At 43.8% G+C, this 20366-nt stretch overlaps 1 protein-coding gene across 4 annotated transcripts in view; it reads left to right on the forward strand.

Moving 5' to 3' along the window:
* MEGF6 (multiple EGF like domains 6) overlaps positions 1 to 20366 on the forward strand; it is a 255179-nt gene that overhangs the window by 128369 nt on the left and 106444 nt on the right. For all 4 annotated transcript variants that reach the window (XM_065574928.1, XM_065574927.1, XM_065574929.1 and 1 more), the window contains one exon: positions 15552 to 15674. In XM_065574928.1, coding sequence (XP_065431000.1) covers positions 15552 to 15674 — 123 coding nt within the window. The remainder of the gene's footprint in view (positions 1 to 15551; positions 15675 to 20366) is intronic.

Raw genomic sequence — 20366 nt, forward strand, 5'->3', positions numbered from 1 at the left:
ACCAAGGACTACGGGGAAGGGAGGGAGCATGATATTAGAAAAATATACACAAGGCAGCTGTACTTTTGAGGAATGTTGTAAGTATTGTGATGTATCATCCAGTGACATCTTGTGACTGAGCAATCTTGACTCTCTAGATGGATAGTATGTTTCAGTGATGGAGTAAAGAGCTTTTATAGCCTGTGGTCGTATTCTTTGAGAGCTACACGCTTCAGGAATCTGTGTTAATCTCTTTATATCACACTCATCGCTGTAGAATCTGAATGCTTTATGGATTTTACCAAACATGCATGCAAAAAAAATGCTTCTCTCCCTCTCCCTCCTTGTGGGAATTTGTTTAATTAATTGTGTGGGAGTTACTTAGATTATCTATCCATGATTTAAAGAGAGAGTTCCCTATTGAAGAAAATTATGGGAGTTTCAAATATACTAGACTGTACAAATCCTGCACAACAAACCCTCAAACCTTATGAAATTCATGTGGTTTCAGGCTTACTGACAAATTTGTACCTCCACCCAGATCCATCAGAATTTACTAAGATTCACTATGAACCTTTCTAGCAATCCTGGGACTGATTTGTGGTTTTGGAGCACAATTATGTGAAATTCACTTCTGATGTGGTGAAAGATGGCAATTTTGACTGAATCTCCCTTTGGGATTGTAGGTTCATTTGACTCTGAAACCCAAGACCACGCTCAGGAGCTCTGAGATAAAACATACAAATAACTAAAACACAAAGAGTTTAATCCAGGGGCAGGCAAACTTTTTGGCCTGAGGGCCACATCGGGTTTCCGAAATTGTATGGAGGGCCAGTTAGGGGAGGCTGTGCCTCCCCAAACAGCCAGGCGTGGCCCGGCCTCTGCCCCCTATCTGACCCCCACTGCTTCTCACCCCCTGATGGGGGCCCCCCCCCAGGGACTCCTACCCCATCCACCCCTCCCTGGACCCTGACCACCCCTGGGCCCCCCCATCCCCGATTGCCCCCTGCTGCCCCATCCAACACCTCCTCTTCTTCCTGACTGTCCCCCCAGGACCTCTGCCCCATCCAACCACCCCTTCTCCCTGTCCCCTGACTGCCCCCGGAATCCCTGCCCCTGACTGCCCCCCGCCGCCCCATCCAACCCCCCCTCTCCTTCCTGACTGCCCCCCCGGGGACTCCTGCCACGCCACCGCGCAGCACAGCTGCAGCTGCGCTGCCCGGCAAGAGCTCGCAGCCCCACCTCCCAGAGCATTGCGCCGGCAGTGCAGTGAGCTGAGGCTGCAGGGAAGGGGGAACAGCAGGGAAGGGCCGGGGGCTAGCCTCCCGGGCCAGGAGCTCAGGGGCTAGGCAGGAGGGTCTTGCAGGCTGGATGTGGCCCACGGGCCATAGTTTGCCCACCTCTGGTTGAATCGATCTCCTGCAAAGTGAACCTGCCAGATTCTATATGACTTTGTTCAGTGTGAGCCCATTACTTTTGTTATTTTGGGGGTTAAATGAGGATTTTTCCCCTTTAGAGCTGCTATTTGATCCTGCAGATTTGTGGCCTTGCAATCTCTTCCACAACAGACTGATATAATAAGCATAGGATTAGGATTTTAGGCAGAAGAGGCGAAGCAAAAGGCGAAAACTTCTAATTAAACCATCAAACATTTTAAGGATGAGCAAAATGAAGACAGAAAAACCCTGGCTTCATAAACTCTTTTCTTTATTAATAATCTTATTCAGGCTACCCCCAGCATGAAAAATCCTCCTTTAATCTGAACTCATTTTGACTACTCTCTTCATATCTAACTCAGCCTGACAGATACTTCATTGCCTTGAGATGCCCTTTTAACTTCTAAAACATCAGTTGGGTTTTCAAATTCTTAAGGCCTTTCAAAGCGTATCAAAATCCCAAAGGGTTATATTTCTTAACTCCCTTCCTGTTGCATAGTGAAACTCAACATCCCTCACAGAGACCTTCATCCTCCAGGTGGCATATATCTGACCAATCCACAGTCAATGCTGTTTGGACTGACTAACAAATGTATCTTTATGGCTATGTTAATAGTGGACAAGGCTGGGAAAATAATTCTTCCTTGTGCTTGTGAGCAAGTGCTGTTCGCAGCATTTTAGAACCATTTTCTGATCATATGTAAAACATGATATGCCATGTGTCTGGCTATTGTATCCACCAGGGCTGGCATTTGCCTCAAAAGAGATTTGTAGCTGCCCAGTGATCGGTATATACTGTATTGGACCTTTAATGAAAATGCAAGGAAGGCGAGTATTTACTCCCCAGAGCCAGGTTAAATACATCCCTGGAAAAATTTCTAGAATAACATGTCTTTCCGTACACCGGTACTGTGTTTAGGAGATTAAATTGTAAAAGGTTTAACTAAAACGTGTGGGTTGTTTTTCTTGTTTAATCTTGTAGAATGGAAATCCATTTGTAGGGATAACTCTGAGCGATAGTTATGCACCGCTCCTTGTAACCCCATAGTAGCCTTTCTCTGTTCCATGATCTGTTTGGAATGAACTGTCCTTCTGGGGGTCTCCCAACCCTGGCAGGTTGCTGGATTGAGAGGATTAAATGAATGTAAACCCTGAAGGATTTTGTTAAGCTTCAAGAGGCCTTAGGATTTTGAAAAAGTAAAACAAGACTTGTGCAGCCTCACACTTCAGAAGTAGAAAAGGCACCTCTAGCCCAGACAGATTTGTCAGCCCAGTGGCTAAAGAGGATGGAAGTTATTAATTACAGGCTAATCATCTGGTTCTTCAGGGAATAAGCGAGATTGAAAAATCACTCATCCCTTTGTGTGAAACATATCTGAAGCACAGGTCAAAGCCACCTTTATTCAACAGCTTTCTCATTCACCATCTCCGCTCTTCGTACACACAGTAGGCCAGATTCTTAAATCCCCTCTAGCTATAACTAGCCATTTGAGAATTACTCTGGGGAGCTTATGGGCGTAGTTTGGGCAAGTCTCTTGCAGGCATGGAATCCCCCCCCCCCACGCGTGGCCCCATTGGTCTGACAGGAGCTGCCCCCCTAAATATAGAAGTCAAACTACCCCTAAGGATACATGTAAAGCCAGCAGAGCCTGATCCTGTGCCAGTTGTTCTCATTGCTCCAGGGCCACCCGGAGGGGGGGGGGCAATTTGCCCCAGGCCCCCGGCCCCAGAGGGGCCCCCACGAGAATATAGTATTCTATAGTATTGCAACTTTTTTTTTATGGAAGGAGACCCCAAAATTGCTTTGCCCCAGGCCCCCTGAATCCTCTGGGCGGCCCTGCATTGCTACCACTGAGCATGGATGCAGGAGAAAGTCAAGCCAGGGTAATTACTTCAGAATTTCCAACAGAATATCATCTCTGTGAATGGAATCCTAACCTGGTCGGTACTCTGTTTGTCCGTTAAGAAAACAGAGAAGTCAACTGATTTCCCTTGCATATGCATCTTCAGAGATACCCCTACACATCACTCACACGTACATATTCAGACATCTCCAAAGATGTCTAAGGAGAGTGCTCCTTGGAGACCTCTGGAATTCTGTGACTTCTCCCAACTAGGGGGGTGGCTTGATTTCCCCACCAGGGTTGGCATGGCATTTCCTCTCTGGAAAGCACTGCCATTTTAGGATGCTGTTGCCTGCTTCACTGAATTTTTCTTGAGAACAGTGGGATCTTCTTCTTAGTCCATTCCAACAAAATTCTTTGCCAGCGTTGTTTGTTTCTTTTGGCAATTTGGATGTAATGAATGCACATTATATTTTTCTAACTATACAAAGGCCAGTTGTGCTGCTCTGATGGTGCCTGGTTTTCCTAAACACACATTCATCACCAATATTGTTCCTGTAATTATTTCTAGTGGAACTAATGGAAACTAAACATTGTGGGACCAACGAGATTAAGCTCCCTGCTTGATATAAACAAATGGCCAAAATAAGAGGAGGAGGCTTCTCAGTGCTGCCTCATCTCCAAACTACAGACCGTTTACACCCCTCCTCGTTAGCTACACGGCATACATATAGTAACTTTATGTCACTGGTAGTTCTGAAAGAGTTTATATTCATGTATATGAAAGTAATGTGGAAGGAAATACCCAGCCGCTGCTTCAGTGGCCAGCAGCACAACAGTACTGGTCAACACAAGCAGGTCCAAACTGCACTTCAAAGCTCCCCTAGAGGCTCAGGGCCTACAAGAAGTTATGCCAGAATTGATACTTTGGCCATTCATCCCCACAACCGAGGACTGGTTCCACCTGCTATGACTAAGTTTTTCAAGGCATTGTGTGAGCAAATGTTCTCCCTACCCACTGTCAGAGGAGGGATGGTCTTGTGGGTAAGGCACTGGACTGGAACTCAGGAGATTCAGGTCTTATTTCCAGCTCTCCTACAGACTCTCCATGTGCCTTTGGGTGAGCCACTTAATCTGGGATAATTTTCAAATTCTGTTGACTTTTAATGGGACTTAGGCTCATAAATCATGTAGGCAGTTCTAAAAACTTTACCCTTAATTTTTATTCTTAATTAATTTTACTCTTAATCTCTGTGTGTCTCAATTCCTTATCTGTAAACTAGGGAGAACAATCCTTCTTCCCATCCTTAGTCAGTCTGTCCATTTTGTCAGGTTAGGTTGTAACCTCTAATCTCTTATTATGTGTATGTACAGTGCCATGCGCACTGGGGCCTCTGGGCATTGCTGAATACAAATCATAACAACAATCTGACCAACTAGAGCAAATGAGAGGCTGCTCTGGGATGGAGAGCCCTGAGAGAGTCATAGATAACCACAAAGAAAATGTCCAGTGTTTCAGTTCATACATTTTCTGGGCAGATGGATTTTCTGTCTTGGCTAGTGAAACATGACGTACAATCAAGTTCACTGACTCTTGTTGATCTATTGTGGGTGCAGAGTGAAAGTGCTTAGTGAATTTAGTGTGGTTGAAAGGCTGATGGTCCTGGAGATAGAGGGCTTCTAACCAGAGGTTAGATACATGCTTCTCCACTCTGCCTCACCCCTGATCTGGAGGGACAGCTCCAAGGAGAAGAGGGTTGTTCAGTCTCCATAGCCCGTTCACTTTGGTTTCTTTGCTGGAATTTGGGAGGTGAGAGACGGGGAAAGAAGGGCTCTAGTCGGTTGAAATACTGCGAGGCATGTATCTCTTGAGTTTGAAAGGGATTGGTTAATGACTGAAAGTAGACATGAAATGAAAACAAATGTAGAGAGTGCTCCCTAAATGCTGGTTCTCAGTTTGGACTGCCGTTGTGCTGTTCTTTTAAAAGTAATACGTCTCCATGTATTGCCAGCCTCTGGAGACGATGTGATGCTCCGGGCCCTAGCCCCCCAGGGCAGCAATCGCTTTTCTTCCCGAACATCTTGCACCTGCAGTGAGGTCTTTGAGAGGTGATGTTTATAACACAGGTTGTTACAGTGGAAAATGAGCTCCACAAAGCACAGGGGTGTCTTTCTCTCGTGGAGAGCAAATCATTTTACCCTTCCAGGCTCACTACAGGCTGCAGTCTGATTTGATTTGCTGTTGATTCTGTCAGATGCAGGCTAGACAGTGGGGTGGATTTAACTGTTTAATAGAGCCCCCCATCCAGGATCCTTCTGTGCCGCTCCAGCCCCTAGCTGTTGGCAAAGCTCAGCCCCTCATTCCGTGTGCACCAGGGGAGGCGAAAGGGAATCTCCCCTTGGCCAAGCCAGAGGAGCTGTGACAACCTGGTCTCCACTGGAAATCGCTACCACCTGGTCAAGCCACAGGAGCCATGCTGACCTGGTCTTATCTGGACCATATGTTGCCTACCCCATGCTAAGCTAGGAGGAGCTGAGTTGCTTTCAGGTAGTTGTCACCTGCTGGCTATGCTGGAAGCAGCAGTTCAGTTCTTATCAGGAAGCTCTTTGCAGGCATTGCAATGTGCCATCTTATCAAATGCTGGTGATGAATAATAAAGGCCCATTTTGGCTTCAGCGTTCCTTTTGGCAAGAGTCTGCGTTGCAATGACGACTTTAGAATGTGAGGAGCCGTAAAAGAGGAGAAGCAGCTTTGGTGTCTTAGCATTCTACGTGGTTGCTAAACTGTGTGGCACAAGTACCAGCTACATGCACCAGTGAACCCCACCATGTTTTCAGCAGCAGCACACCCTAATTAACTCCTGAAGATATTGTCTTTGTGTGTGTGGTTTAGTGTGGGAAGAGAAGACTGGACGTCAGGAAACTTGGGTTCTAGTCTTGCCTCTGCAACCGACTCATTGTGTGAGCCGGAATAAGTCACTGACCGCCTCTTGTGCCTAAATTTACTTGTTGTAAAATGGGGATCATACTTGTCTGCCCAGCACGGGTTACCTATCTCACAGGGTCAGCATCTGCAATGCTCTTTGTGCTCTTCACATGAAAGGGACTGTAGAAGTGCAAAATATCATTAATGCTGACACCGTTTGGCATAATGGGAGTTCCAGCTGCTTTCTATAAGTAGTTACAGGTATTGGATACACTCACAAAATAAAGTAGTCACACAAGTGCCTAGAAGTCTGGAAGAGAATGTAAAAGTTACTTCCAGATGGCTGAACTGACATCTGGGGATGTGGGGGTAATCCAGTTAAGTTCCTTCAACTCAGGAAGAATGTCCTGCTAACAGCTACGTTCTTTGACCTGATACTGTAAAGCCACATCAATCCCCAGTACCTGTATTTTGTTATGTTGCTGAGATGTGGATTTCCTTCTGAGAGGCAAGTGATGGGTTTGGTGGGTCTTTGTGTATCCATCCTCATCTATGAGTTTCTGTTACTTTGTGTCCCCCCTTCTCCCTACCCCTCAAAATGACAAGGAATATGATGTTTGTTACCACAGCTGCTCTCATTTATTTTGCACTCATTGGTCACAGGTCACATTCCATGCATTCAGAATAAAACATATGCCTCTACAGATCACATTAGGCACAATAATAATCATTCGCTTACCAACCATCCCAAACCACCAGATGGGGAACAGAACAAAACAGCCCCCCTGCCTCCACTAGCCAATCCAACCTGCCCAAGTTTGGGATCCTCAGTGCCTTTTAGTGATGATGCTCTGAGTTTGGGAATTTGGTTGAATTCCCAAAGCAGGAAAAATATTTGCTTGGGAAGGGGTTTCATTACAAACTTTTGTGCACCCCAAGTATTAGCCTCCCGCTGAAAGGAATGCACCATTTACTTGCTATGATGTGCACAATAGCATATTTGAAAAGTTTCAATATGTAAACAAAGGTGAAACCATTGTCTCCACTTTTTCTGGCCTGTTTTGATAAACGCTATAATCATTTTGCTGGAAGAACAGTGGTTCATGCTGCCCCAACATGTAAATGCAGGATCTGGGCAAATAGAGTTGCATTCAGAAAGCCTACTCTGGAATCTGGCAGCTGTGTAGAGTAAAATGTAGCATGCACTAGAGTTGGGAGGTAATGAATCACAAAACTGCAGGTTCTGCGATTTTTCTCTCTCTTTTTCAGACAATGATCTTTGGTAATCTCCTGAGGTCTGAATTAGAAGGGTCTGAGGGAGGTAAAAGGAAGGCCTCTTTGATCGCATGAACTTTGCTTATTTTACTTTATTTGGTCTCCTTTTCCAACACTGCCATATTTCAACACAGCTTCAGCCAAAAGACAAATGTCAAGTTGTCCCACTCCAAGTGATTTGTAAGTCTCACAGTTTGTAAATTGTCAAAGGTTCAGAATGCATAGGGAATGTTTGAGATGAGAATAACAATTCCATATAAGCTGCAGACATCATTTATTAAATATAATTGGACAGCATCATAATAAAAAACAGAAATTACTCAGAGCAGCTCACCCCCTGAAATCTTCCTGTACAACTTGGAGCTTTTCTCGTTTATTCTTACTTATATTTTCCAACTCCCCAAACCTAATTTATTATAGGCTTTCACAGCCCTCATGTTTAATGTACTTAATTCTCCATTGGTTTTAAGAGGTAAACATGACAGGTCAGGTCACTACAGACATCTGAATTTTTTCTCTTGCTATTATAAAAACAATCCACTGCCAATGTTATACTGACTAAAGAACGCCACCCAAAGGAACGTCTTTGTGAATAGCTTTTCATGGACAGTCCAGAAATACTATGTCAGGCCCCAGGTTAATTCTCTTTGCAGGAATGTATGTGTTTGTTTCCACGCTGACATTTATGCATGCGTTTTCACCTTTTCACATTCATTTCCTTCCATTTACTTTAGCTTTTTTTCTATTCTTTGGCCTGCCTGCTGCAAAGTCCTTCCAGAGCTTGTGTGATTGCCTTCATCGTAACATCTTATACAGTTGACATGGAATGTCTGGCTCCGCAGCAGAAGGGTGTTCTTTTCCAGCATAACCCTGGCTCCTCGGTAGTCATCATTTTGAGAACGCAGTGCTTTCATTTCCTGAAAGTGCTCATTGTCTCACTTCCTGGGGGATTGTTTCTACATCTTTCTCTCTGTCACCTGTCTCATCTGTTTTATCTGTACAGCTCAGATCACCACAGTATCTGAGCATCTTGTCTAGCTCTTACTTTGTCATCTAGGGATAAGCAGCGTTTTTGGAGGAGCAGTTGTTTTGTTTTAACAGTGTTTCAGCTGTTGGACTGCTCTGATGTAGTAAATTCATGTGGAAGGAGCCATGACATTTCTTCTAGTGATGGGGGATCTCAAACTTGAGGAGGATTGTGGTGAGTTTGGCTAAGCTCTCGGAGCTGCAGACGCTCCAGTTGAAGATTATTCAGTCTGCATATTTGGGTCTGCATATTTGGGCTGGAAATCTCACAAGAATAGGATACTTCCCAAGATGCCAGGTATTGCCTGTCATTATAAAAATACTGCAACGGCAGCCTTTGTCACAGATCTAGGAATGCAGAGCTAGTGCAGGAATGAAACATGCCGGGAGGACAGAGCTATAAGAACATTGCATTTGGTTTGATTCTAGAAAATGGGATAAGTGTTCAGGCCGGGAGACTGATCATATTCTTCCTGACATGCTTTGCCCGGAGCCTTCCTTTCTTCCTGCAGTCAGAGCATTTCTTTGGGAATGTATCTTTTTACAGAGCTCTTGCAGTATAATTCATGGATAAAAGGGCGGAGTTTACCCACCAGCTGAAAATATCCAGACTAGCCTCTGGTTGTTAAACTGGAGAAGGGCCAAGAAGGCCTAGTGCAAGTTTTGGTTCTGCACAACCTCATCACTCAAACTTTGTTTTTGCAGAATCAAGAAGCAGAGGTTGGTTTGGAATCTCGGTTTCAGTTCATCAAACTACCCAAATTTGGGGACAGGGGAGTGGAAAGTGGTGGGTTTGTCCCCTCTATAGAAGTATACGACACAAGCCTGGTTTTGAAAATTTGCAGGCTACATTAAAGACAGTAATAAATTAAAATAGTGCATAAGAATTTCATCTTTATGCTGAAGTTTGTACATAACAAACAGCAAGAAATTTCCCCAAAGCATCAGAGATTCCACACATTGCAGTAATAACTAGCAGTTTAAAATAATAAGCGCTGAACAGAACTTGTGCACTGTTTTAAAGCTGCCACCAGGAGGCATCCATTTTACAAGAACAAAAAGCAACATGGATGAGATACAGGAGAGAGATTGGAGCTTCTGACTTTGCAGAGGTGCTAAAGATTATGTGCGTGGAAGCTTCTCTCTGAATGCTTTTTACTGAGACACTGTGATTCGTGGTTTTGTCTGAATGGGACCAACTGGAGCTCAGTGCTCTTGGTTTGCCAGTTCATTAATTTTCCTAAAAATGCTGTCCTCAATAGTTTGCTAACCAGAGAAGAACTGCAGCCTACAACCCAAAGAATTGTAGGTTGCGATGCCTCACAGGTTAGCCAACTATAATGACAGTAGCATGAATCTTCTTAAGCAGAGGTGTAACGTTAAAATATAATAATAATTGAAGGTGCTATGGGTAAGTGCCTTTACTTTGCAGGATGATCTGTGTGCTTGATGTGGTTACTGAGGAGTTGGTTTGAGTATTACCCCAAAATTTATACTCGTCTTTCTTTGGCATTTTGTCGTGGCTCTCATTTGGTGACATTCTGATTTGCTCCTGACATACAGCAGATGGCTAATGTAATCCGTCTGATAAGGCATTGATGAGGCCTTATCTGGAGTACTGTGTCCAGTTTTGGGCCCCACACTACAAGAAGGATGAGGAAAAATTGGAAGGAGTCCAGCGGAGGGCACCAAAATTGATTAGGGGGCTGGAGCACATGACTTATGTGGAGAGGCTGAGGGAACTGGGATTATTTAGTCTGCAGAAGAGAAGAATGAGGGGGTATTTGATAGCTGCTTTCAACTACCTGAAAGGGGGTTCCAAAGAGGAAGGATCTTGACTGTTCTCAGTGGTACCAGATCACAGTACAAGGAGTAATGGTCTCAAGTTGCAGTGGGGGAGGTTTAGGTTGGATATTAGGAAAAACTTTTTCACTAGGAGGGCGGTGAAGCACTGGAATGGGTTCCCTAGGGAGGTGGTGGAATCTCCTCCTTCGAGGTTTTTAAGTCAGGCTTGACAAAGCCCTGCCTGGGATGATTTAGCTGGGGATTGGTCTTGCTTTGAGCAGGGGGTTGGACTAGATGACCTCCTGAGCTCCCTTCCAACCCTGAGATTCTATGATTCTAAGTGCAAGCCCTCAGCTTCCCAATATTTTGGCCTTGGAATCTTCGTTGGCAACTCTTTTGCATCTGGTACCTCTCTTGACGAGGAATCAGTTTTTGGACACCTGCATCATCCTGGATGTCAGCACGATGAATATCATCACATCTCATGCACTCCCACTCTTATTGCAGGAATTTTATTCTAGTTACCAGAATTTGCAACTGTTCTTTATATTACACCTTACACCTTGCTCTGAATCCTGTTGTGGCAGTTAAGATCAGCTGAGAGGCTCTAATCTTGAAGACTTTATGGCCAGAGGCAGGCTTCTTCAGTCAAAGAGTCCAATTACTGGACTCTTCATCTCTTGGGTAACCCACTGGACCCCAAGTCTGTGACCATCAAGGCAAATGACCTGAAGCACCTGCCTGTCACAGTGACCCTTGCTTAAAAAAAAAAGTGAAACAAACAAGTTCAGAGGTGAAGTGAAAACCTAATTGTTTTACCAAGAATGTTTTTCATTACTCACTGTTACCTCTGTAAAGATACTATATGCATCTCAGTTTGTGTCTTATATACTAGTACCATGATGTCTGCCTAGAAAAACAAAACTGTGGCCTTTTATGAAGATTCTAAGATCTGCAAAGAACAGCTTTTAGAAGAGACAGAGTCAGCAAAGTCCTACCAGCTTGTCCAAAAGGAAGGCTCGCTTTTGGCTGCTGCAGGTTCTGTCTACAGACTTGCAGGATGCAAGTTAAAAGACTCAGTTGTAGAAATGTGAGCAGTGCCAAGTTGGGTCTTGCCACTAGATGAGAGAAGTAGCTGATTGATTAAGTCCTTAAATTGACAAATACACCTGTCATCTCCATTCCTCAGACTGGAAGGTTGCAGAGAAGTCTTGGTTCTGAGTTCAGTTAATCTTCTTTTCTTTTCCCTGTGGCACATGCTGACTTTAGCGAGATTTCAGGTGGAACTATTTTGGAGCAAGTGACTTGTCTAAAATAATATATAATCATTAGCTCAGCTTAGATTTCATTAGCGTTTATTGTCTGAATGGTATATGCTGACAATGGACATCCAGCTGTCTGTGCATTACTCTTAAATGAACATTACAAAGCAAGAACAGAGTGACTTCCTTCCAAGGTACAGTGTTTGATCTACCAGCAATAATGGTCCTGGCCTTAACTTGTATCCAGTAACTTGTCAAAGAACTATGCCTTACTTTGGCTTTTGATACAGATGAGCTTGGAGTCAGATTAATCAAAGTGAACTGCAGTGTGTTTAGAAATGGGATTCCCACTTCTGCAGGCAGGTGAGCATGCGCTCTCAGCTCTGGGTGTGCGAAGGAAAATGAGTTAGCTACAGTAGCCGAAGGAAATGTACAGAGTGCAGTATACAGTTTGCAGCTCATGATTCTGACTTCCAGACCAAATGCCTTAAAAACCATACTGGTCTCCTTTTTCTCTGACAGGTTTAAGTAACACATTCTCTTTACAAAGCAAAGAACTAGCTGCTTGAACCCAAATACATTTTTTGAATGTCTTGTTAAGTGCCAAATGTCAAGAATTTCATAGTGAATCAATAAATCTCTTTAAAACCTCCCCACACATTTCAGATGTCTGATCGGAACATAACATCTCCAAATTTGGGTTTGGTTTGGATTCTGTAGCTGAAAATATGAAATGTCCCAGTATTGCCATGGTAGAATATTTGTTTTCTTTTAGACACGATGTGGAGTCTCCTAAAAATCTCCCCTGCAGCCTATTTGCACAAGCCACTTTAGAGGTTGCTGCAGAATTTGGTGCCTCTGAACTGGTATGGGGTATTACTCCTGGGTGCACCCATAGTATGGGAAGGTCAGGATATATGCAGTGACACCTGTACAAGGGAACACATTGCTGTTTGGTAACCCTCTATCTAAGCAACCATGTTAAATTATCTTCAAGGTTTCCATTATGGTTTGTTTGATTTTCACTTAAATTCTCACTTCTGCTAGGCAGTTGATTTTTGCTGGTCCCTTAGTTGTTGGCTGCAGGTTGCAGAGAGATTTAAGTATGAAATGGCTTTTAATATGAGGTTCTCTAGCAGTCTTATATGTTGTACATTAGGAACATTGGCAGCTCATGAAGATAGTCTGTTGGTTTGAAGTAATTAAAGTAACTTTCACATATTTCAGTGAGCCATGAAAATGTTACACTACAGAAAGCAACTCCGGCACTTACTTAAGAGGATGGGATGTGCAGCCAGATAATGGCTTCCAGAGGGATTATGGGGAGGATGGTGCCTCAAAGTTCAGGGAAAGGGATGTGTAAACTTTAGCTGATTTGGGGCTCTGATTCTTAAATCTGATTCTGACAGCTGGGCATTACTTTATGTCCACAGAGTTTCTTCTGTGCCATTGGCCTATACCACACAGTTCAGTTAAAGAATAGTGTCATCTTGTCTTTAGATAACAGAAGAACCAAAAAGAAGAATGCTGCTTTCCCCTTCTCTCAGTTGGTAATCATTCAGGAATTGTGGGTGCAAATTTATCATAATGGTTCTGCCTTTTCTTCAACAGAGGATTAAAGAGTTTGCTTTTAAAAGCTGACACACAAGTTAAATTATGTTGGGTAAGTAATGACATTTGGTGTCAGAAAGACACTCGCCCTTGTCTGTGGGAGTATTTGCTGAAATGACCAGCAGCTGCCAGCTATTCAGTGAAAATTATTCCCTATAGGTTGCCAGCAAGAAATAATTGAGCAGAATGCAATGTAAGAGATACCACACACTGCTGAAGCTTATTAAACAAGCTACACATGAAACTTGATGGCATCCAGAACTGATCTGGAATTAAAGGTCTGAAAATTGGTATCGAGTATAAAAGCAGAAATGGTAGATTCTGAGAGGCTGAGATGGGCTTTTTGCTTGTTTTCTTTGACAATGCGAGCAAAACGTGCAAAATTATCTTGGAAACCAGCCGTTTGATTTGGGATGATTAGTCTTTTACTTTTTTTATTTTTTTAAACTCTGGACTCCTAGTAGTTGGTGAGAGATGGATTCATTTTATCCTTTGGGCTTCCCATGTCAGTAAAGATTTCTGCTATTTTTTACTCTTTGTCATGTGTGTTTTTGAAAGTTCCTGCTATGCGTCATTTGACGATGGATTTCTCCTGCTTCCTTCACGTCTCCTCATTAATAATTATCCGTGATGTGTTGTGCATGAGCATTTGAATGGGCTCATTAGACTATTCAAAGACTCCAGTGGGGTCAGCCATGTGACTACCTGCTGTGATCTCCTCTTCCATGTGGAAGACTCAGCTTTCATGCTACCCTGTGCCTTTCACTCTGCTGGGCCTTTCATAGATTCATAGCTCATAAGGCCAGAAGGGACCACTGTGATCATCTGGTTTGCTATGCCCCACCCCAGCCCACCCATATAATACAGGCCATAGGATGTCCCAGAGTTAATTCCTATTTGAACTAGAACTTTAGGAGCTGGGAGTGCCTGTTGGAGGCCTAGAGAGCTGCTGGTCACAAGGAGTGCATCACTGGTGAAGTGCTGGTGAAATATACACATGAAGAAGTTGGCATCCGATCAGAGGCAGTGTTAGCCCACTGGGGCCCCAAGCAGGAATATTTGGCCTCCCCCAGCACATAAAAAGTGAATAGCGGGCCCCCTTGAGCTGCTCAGGGCCCTAAGCAATGGCTTAGTCTGCTTATGCCTAGCACCGATTCTGCATCAGATCATCAAACGGTGGTGCATAAAAAAATTGAGACCTTCCAAGAGTCATTGTTGCCCTATTGGACACTGGTATGCAAAAAGGGTCATTGTTACTTAGGGATTTATCTGTGATGCCATAGTCATCTGCATGATGATGTCACAAGAAGAAAACTGCAACCTCAGATGAATAATAAGAAACAAAGGTGGGGTGGAAAGGGGGTTGAAATAGAAATACAGAAAATACAAAATATTGTTCAGTTTTCTCCATAAGAGGATAGTGGGTGTTTAACAAGTTCGGCTGAGAAGTAGCCAACTCCTGCTAACCAGTTACTTTGCTACATCTCATCCTTCCTTAGTTCTACATAAATGCTTCCTTTCTTTATGCGTATCAGCAAATTAGTCATTTTGGGCAGGTCTGGAAACCGAAACCTCTTTGAACAGGGGATTTTGGTATTAAGGAATTATTGCAATTCTTATAGTTTTGATATTTTCTGTTATTAACAGTGCTCTCTGGCTTGAACTCACGATTGTTTAGGTTATGTCATAGCTGCAAGTATAAATTACAACATCACAATAGCACTTTATCCTCTCTTAATATGGCAATAAACAGGAGAACTGTTTCATAGGACAAGACTGATGGTCCATAAGGTCTGGTGTTTGTGGCTATTTCTGAATGTTGCAATGAAAGCCTTAAACCTTCTACATTGCAGCTAACTGTGAAATCTGATTACATGATGGGAAGTTTCTTGCTCTTTCAACTGGTGACCAACTGAAATACGAGGATTGCGAATCCTTGTGGTTTTTATCCTGCATCTCTTCTTACCCATGCAAATATCTGATCCTTTTTAAAAATAACGTACGAGGCTATTTTCAAACCTTAAGTCATAAATTGCTTTTGCAAAATACAAAGGTGCACCCATTATCCCAGTCTTTAATTTTTCATGCACAAATGGGTATTGCTGGGGGAAACAGGATATATGTGAGTGTAAATATCTCTGTGCATGCAAACACGTGTAGTGCATGTTCGGTGGGGAAAGTACCTATTTCATAGCAACATTTTAAGCTTTAAAATGTATCCCTTAGCATGCACTCAGGAGTTTACCCTTTATTTTTTTTACTATTGGCACTAGATATCTAATTAAAAAATAAAAGAGAGAGATGTGTTTGGAACAGATACACACTTTTATCTTACATTAATCATCCTTCTGGTTTGACTCCCCACTAAAATCTCTCACATTTCCCCCCAATTTCTCATCACTTTCAGATGTCAATGAATGCGAAGCCAGCAATGGTGGTTGTGAGTCCCAGTGCTGCAATACGATTGGGAGCTTCTACTGCAAGTGCCCCGATGGGCTGAGGCTGAAGGGAGACGGGAAGGCGTGTGAAGGTAGGAATGGGATGACAGCCTGCTGGCATGGGCCAGCCATTGGGGGCTTTGATGAATTCCCTTGGCTCCTACAGCTGCATGTATGTTACAAAGAATTGCATTGTAGCCTTAGAACTTCTGAAGTTATAAAGCTAGGCCTGCTAAATTTTATAACAGAGTTATGCTTAGAGGTTTTTACAGAACAGATCGGATCTCCATGTGATTTGTAGAGTAAGAATCAGCTGTTGTAGTGGGTGCTTTTAAGTGTCTGTCTGTGGTGTTTGCCCTTCTTCTGCTGTTCAGAACCCTTACCCCTCTTCTTCTGTACAATCCAGCTGTATTTAAAATACGGTCTTCCACACAGATTGTATCTCAGGATGACTTGCAAGATAAATAATAGTGTAGATGGTGTGTGGTGGGGGGTAGGAATAATAGGGTTTAGGGAGGTTGGATGGGGGTTTGTGAGGGAGGTGTGTATGGTCTGGAGTAGTACTGTGTGGAGTGTGTAGGAGAGACTGGGCATATTTTGGGGGTGGGGTATGTGATTGCACATGGAACAGTATAGTTGTTCCCAGTTGATCCCAGACCCCTGGGATCATCCCGTACTCTGGTAGAATTCTTCCTCTTTTTGTAATTTCAGGATGCAAAATAAGATTTCAATTATATTGACATCCAACACCTTCCCCTCATGAGAAGGAAATCAGGTTTAGCTTTAGTATATTGGATGGGACCAAGTGTGGGACTTTTGTTTTCCTTTATGACAACAATTGTAACTAGGAGAGCAAATACAAAACAGACACCAACTACATGCTCCATAGATGATTGATTGCAGCTTAACTGCTTGGTTTCACTTGTACACTCAATTACAGTATGTCTTTTATTCCTTCACCTAGGGTACCTTCCATTTGAACGCCTCTTCTGGCTACTGGGAGGCAGCAATGGTATCTTAAATTTCAGCCAGATTTCCAAGGGAATGAAAGGCCATTAGCCGGGAGAGGCCATCTAGTATATCTCTCTGTCGGACAACATGTTATTATCTCACTCCTAATAGAACTTGCTTTTGTGAAGTGAAATCGCTGCAAGCTCTCTCTTCAGGAATGTAACGGTTCTGTTTGTGCCCATTCCCAGCTGTGTCCCGTCTGTGAGAGGAGAAGGGCTGTTTGTGGTTTCAAAGCATTTTAGGCTTCTTGACAATGTTTTGGAAAACTTTTGTGCTGAGCTGGTTTTAAGTGGACAGATTTGTTCTGATTATTCAAGGAAAGGGGAAGTATGCTCGGAAAACAGGTTGTTTATATTTGTAGTTTAAAGAAGCCTGCTCTTATTAAATAACAATACTCTGCAGTATTCTGCACTAATGCTCCCAAGTTGGAAAGCTAGCACTGGTAATGTAATTTATCAATTATATTGCAGTACTGACAAACCACCAGTTGGGACAATTGCTGAAAGAACATTTTCTTTTATTGCAATAAGGCAGACAGACTTGCTAATTATTTTAGCTTGTTAAATTTCCTTGAGTCTCTTCAGCTAGGTGAGAGAGAGAGCAATGCAAAATATGTGAATTTGGAAAGATTTCAAGTGAACTTCGGTGGGGTTTCTAATTTTGGGGAGAAATTTATGGTTTTGAGTGGAAATCTGGCAGAATTAGATACCTCATTCTGGGGTGGTTGGATGGTGATCAGTGAGCGAGAAGCCTCTGTTGAAATATTTCTCCATTTCTTTCCATTTCCTACTAATTTACAGCATGGTGGCTGAAACCTAAAACACACATCCTGGAAAGGCAGAATTGCCTTGAGTTTTCCAACATCAAATCCAGACTTGAATAAAACAATCTTAAATCAGCCAGCACCTTTGAGATTTTAGAGTAAGTTAACAGGCCTCAGAACGGAGTCTGTGATGCCAAAGAAAAGTCTTCTCTGTGCCAGGACTGAAATATCCATTCCTTTTACCCGCTTCCACATAAAATGCTCCTCTTACAAGTGCTCGCCTATTCCTTCCCCCCGTGACTGACACGCCACTTGGCTCCATCTAAACAGTGGTAAACTTGCACTGGCCTTTGAACACTGAAACTCTCCTTGACAATGGGCATGGGAATGACAAATGACGGGGCATCCAAAATATGGAAGGTTGTGGATTCATGTGTAAAAGCTGCTCCTAGATGGAAATATCCAGCTAAGTTGGCCTTTCTAATGTCCAGGTGTCAAGTTTATCTTCCTTTGAACTGGTGAAGCTGTACTGGTGCTAGTGCAGCTGTGGGAAATTAGAAAGAAAATGTGAGCATAGACCCGGCCATGGTATCTAAATGCTTGAATAGAAAATCCAATTTCATCTTACTCTCCGCTTGCTTACTACAGTCAAAGTCCCGGTCCCATCCCCTTCTGCCTGTTTTCTACATATATTTGCTCTTGTTTTTATGTTGCTATTAAAAAATGCCCTTCAGCAAGGGTCCAAGCCATTAAAAACTACTATCTGACACCCCTTTTGCCATCCCCTGCTGGGAATGCCTTGTCTCATGTCATTTCCTAATAACCATTTCAGACTGGCTGGACACAGAATGTCATTTTAATGCTCCTCAGAGAGTGGCAGGGTCTGTCCAAAGTCATGTAGCCTTCTGTTCAGCATCAGTACTGTCATCTCTTCTAAAATTGTGTCTGAGGGGAATGTTACATTTTTGTGTTTAAATTATCTTGGGAATAGTAGTTTTAATCACGTGATTGAGGGTACTACAGAATGTGACTATAATGGACAGCTCCATAGCCAGTAGGAAGAATTAATAGATAATTCTACAGAGACCTGGTGGTAATGCTCAACTTCCAAGAGGATTAGTTTTCTCATTTTCTACCGTGTTAGTACCAGTCCACACCATGGTTTAGGCATGAATCATTATGTTTATAAGGAGGGTTTGATAGGTCCATGACTTTACCCACAGAGTAGCCCAGCCAGAAGTTAGAGTCCTAACAACTAGATTTTAAAGGACAAGCTCTCTTTCCTCTACCCACACACTCCTGATGTCATTCAGTCATCCAGCATAAGTGCTCAGTTTCTGGGCACAATCAGTAGCATGGACATCTAAAATGATACCAGTTGCACGCACAGAGGTGGGAAAAGGCTGTCTGGTTTGAGGCTAGGATGAAAAATCAGGCTTTATAGGTGAATCCTGGCCCTATTGAAGTCAACGGGAGTTTTGCCATTGTCTTAACAGGGCTGGGATTTCACCAAAAGCGTCTATCTTACATTGTTCCCCATCTTCCACTTTGAAGTTGCTATTTCCACAAAATAGGCAAAGAGATACACATTTGTATGTTCTGTAAAGTGAAAATTAGGTGACTGTGAAATGTAATAGTCTAGGCCCCAAAGTAAGCCTCAGTCATATGGACATTTCCCCCGTAGAGCTTGAATTCATTATCATTATACAGCAGGGGTGGGCAAACTTCTTGGCCTGAGGGCCACATTGGGGTTGCAAAATTGCATGGTGGGCTGGGTAGGGAAGGCTGTGCCTCCCCAAACAGCTTGGCCCCCGCCCCCATCCGACCCCTCCCACTTCCTGCCCCCTGACTGCCCCCCTCAGAATTCCCCGACCCATCCAGCCCCCCCTGCTCCTTGTCCCCTAACCGCCCCCTTCCAGGATCCCCGCCCCTAACCGCCCCCGGGACCCCACCCCCATCCAACCTCCCTGCTCCCAGTCTCCTGACTTCTCTGACCCCTGTCCACACCCCCCGCCCCTTGACAGCCCCCTGGGACCCCATGCCTATCCCACCCCCACTGTTCCCTGTCCCCTGACCCGTATCCACACCTCTGTCCCCTGACAGGCCCCCCCGAGACTCCCATGCTTATCCAACTCCCCGTCTCCTGACCGCCCCCCAGAACCTCTGCCCCATCCAACTGCTCCCTGTCCCCTGACTGCCACCCAGGACCCCCTGCCCCTTTCCAACCCCCCCGGCCCCCTTACCATGCTGCTCAGAGCAGCATGTCTGGCAGCCACACCGCCTGGCCAGACCCAGACACGCCGCCACACTGTGTGGCAGGAGTGCGCAACTGCCCGCACGGCAGCGTGGCTGCAGGGAAGGGGCCGGGGCCTAGCCTCCCCAGCTGGGAGCTCAAGGGCTGGGCAGGATGGTCCCGCGAGCCAGATGTGGCCCGCAGGCCATAGTTTGCCCACGTCTGTTATATAGCCTGTAGTTTTCTACTAGAGCTAAACTCCCCCCCTCCCCCCACCCCTCGGAAATTATCTGCTATACTAGTTCTGCATGTTTGGAATGGCTGGACCTCAGTGTCAGACTATTGCAAGAGATTATTTGCTAACCAGAGCCAAGAATTAGCTGTATTTTTTTCTGAATATATGCCAATCCCAGCACTAGCTGAAATTGTATGAAATGGACACCTTTACCAAGTTTTTACAGCATTAAAAATATAAAGAAAACATATTTTCTTTAGTAAGAGTTAAAGCAACCAACTCAGCATGTGATATTGATATATTAGTATTGTCACATGTTTTGTGGTAGAATTATCAGTTTACTGCACTTATTTGCTTAGTGGGAGAAAGCAGAAACTATTCAAAGTAATTAATAAACATTATTGACATACTGGGAGAGAGCCAACTTAGTGAACATTGATTTGGACATTGAGGAATTTTTGAGAAAAAATGTTGCACCCTTGCCAGTTTGGTATATTTGTCATGTTTTGTTTAAAATAGCTGAAAAGTATTTCCTGGCTTGT

This window comes from Chrysemys picta, chromosome 21 (genome assembly GCF_011386835.1).
Source record: "Chrysemys picta bellii isolate R12L10 chromosome 21, ASM1138683v2, whole genome shotgun sequence".
Lineage (NCBI taxonomy): Eukaryota > Metazoa > Chordata > Testudines > Emydidae > Chrysemys > Chrysemys picta.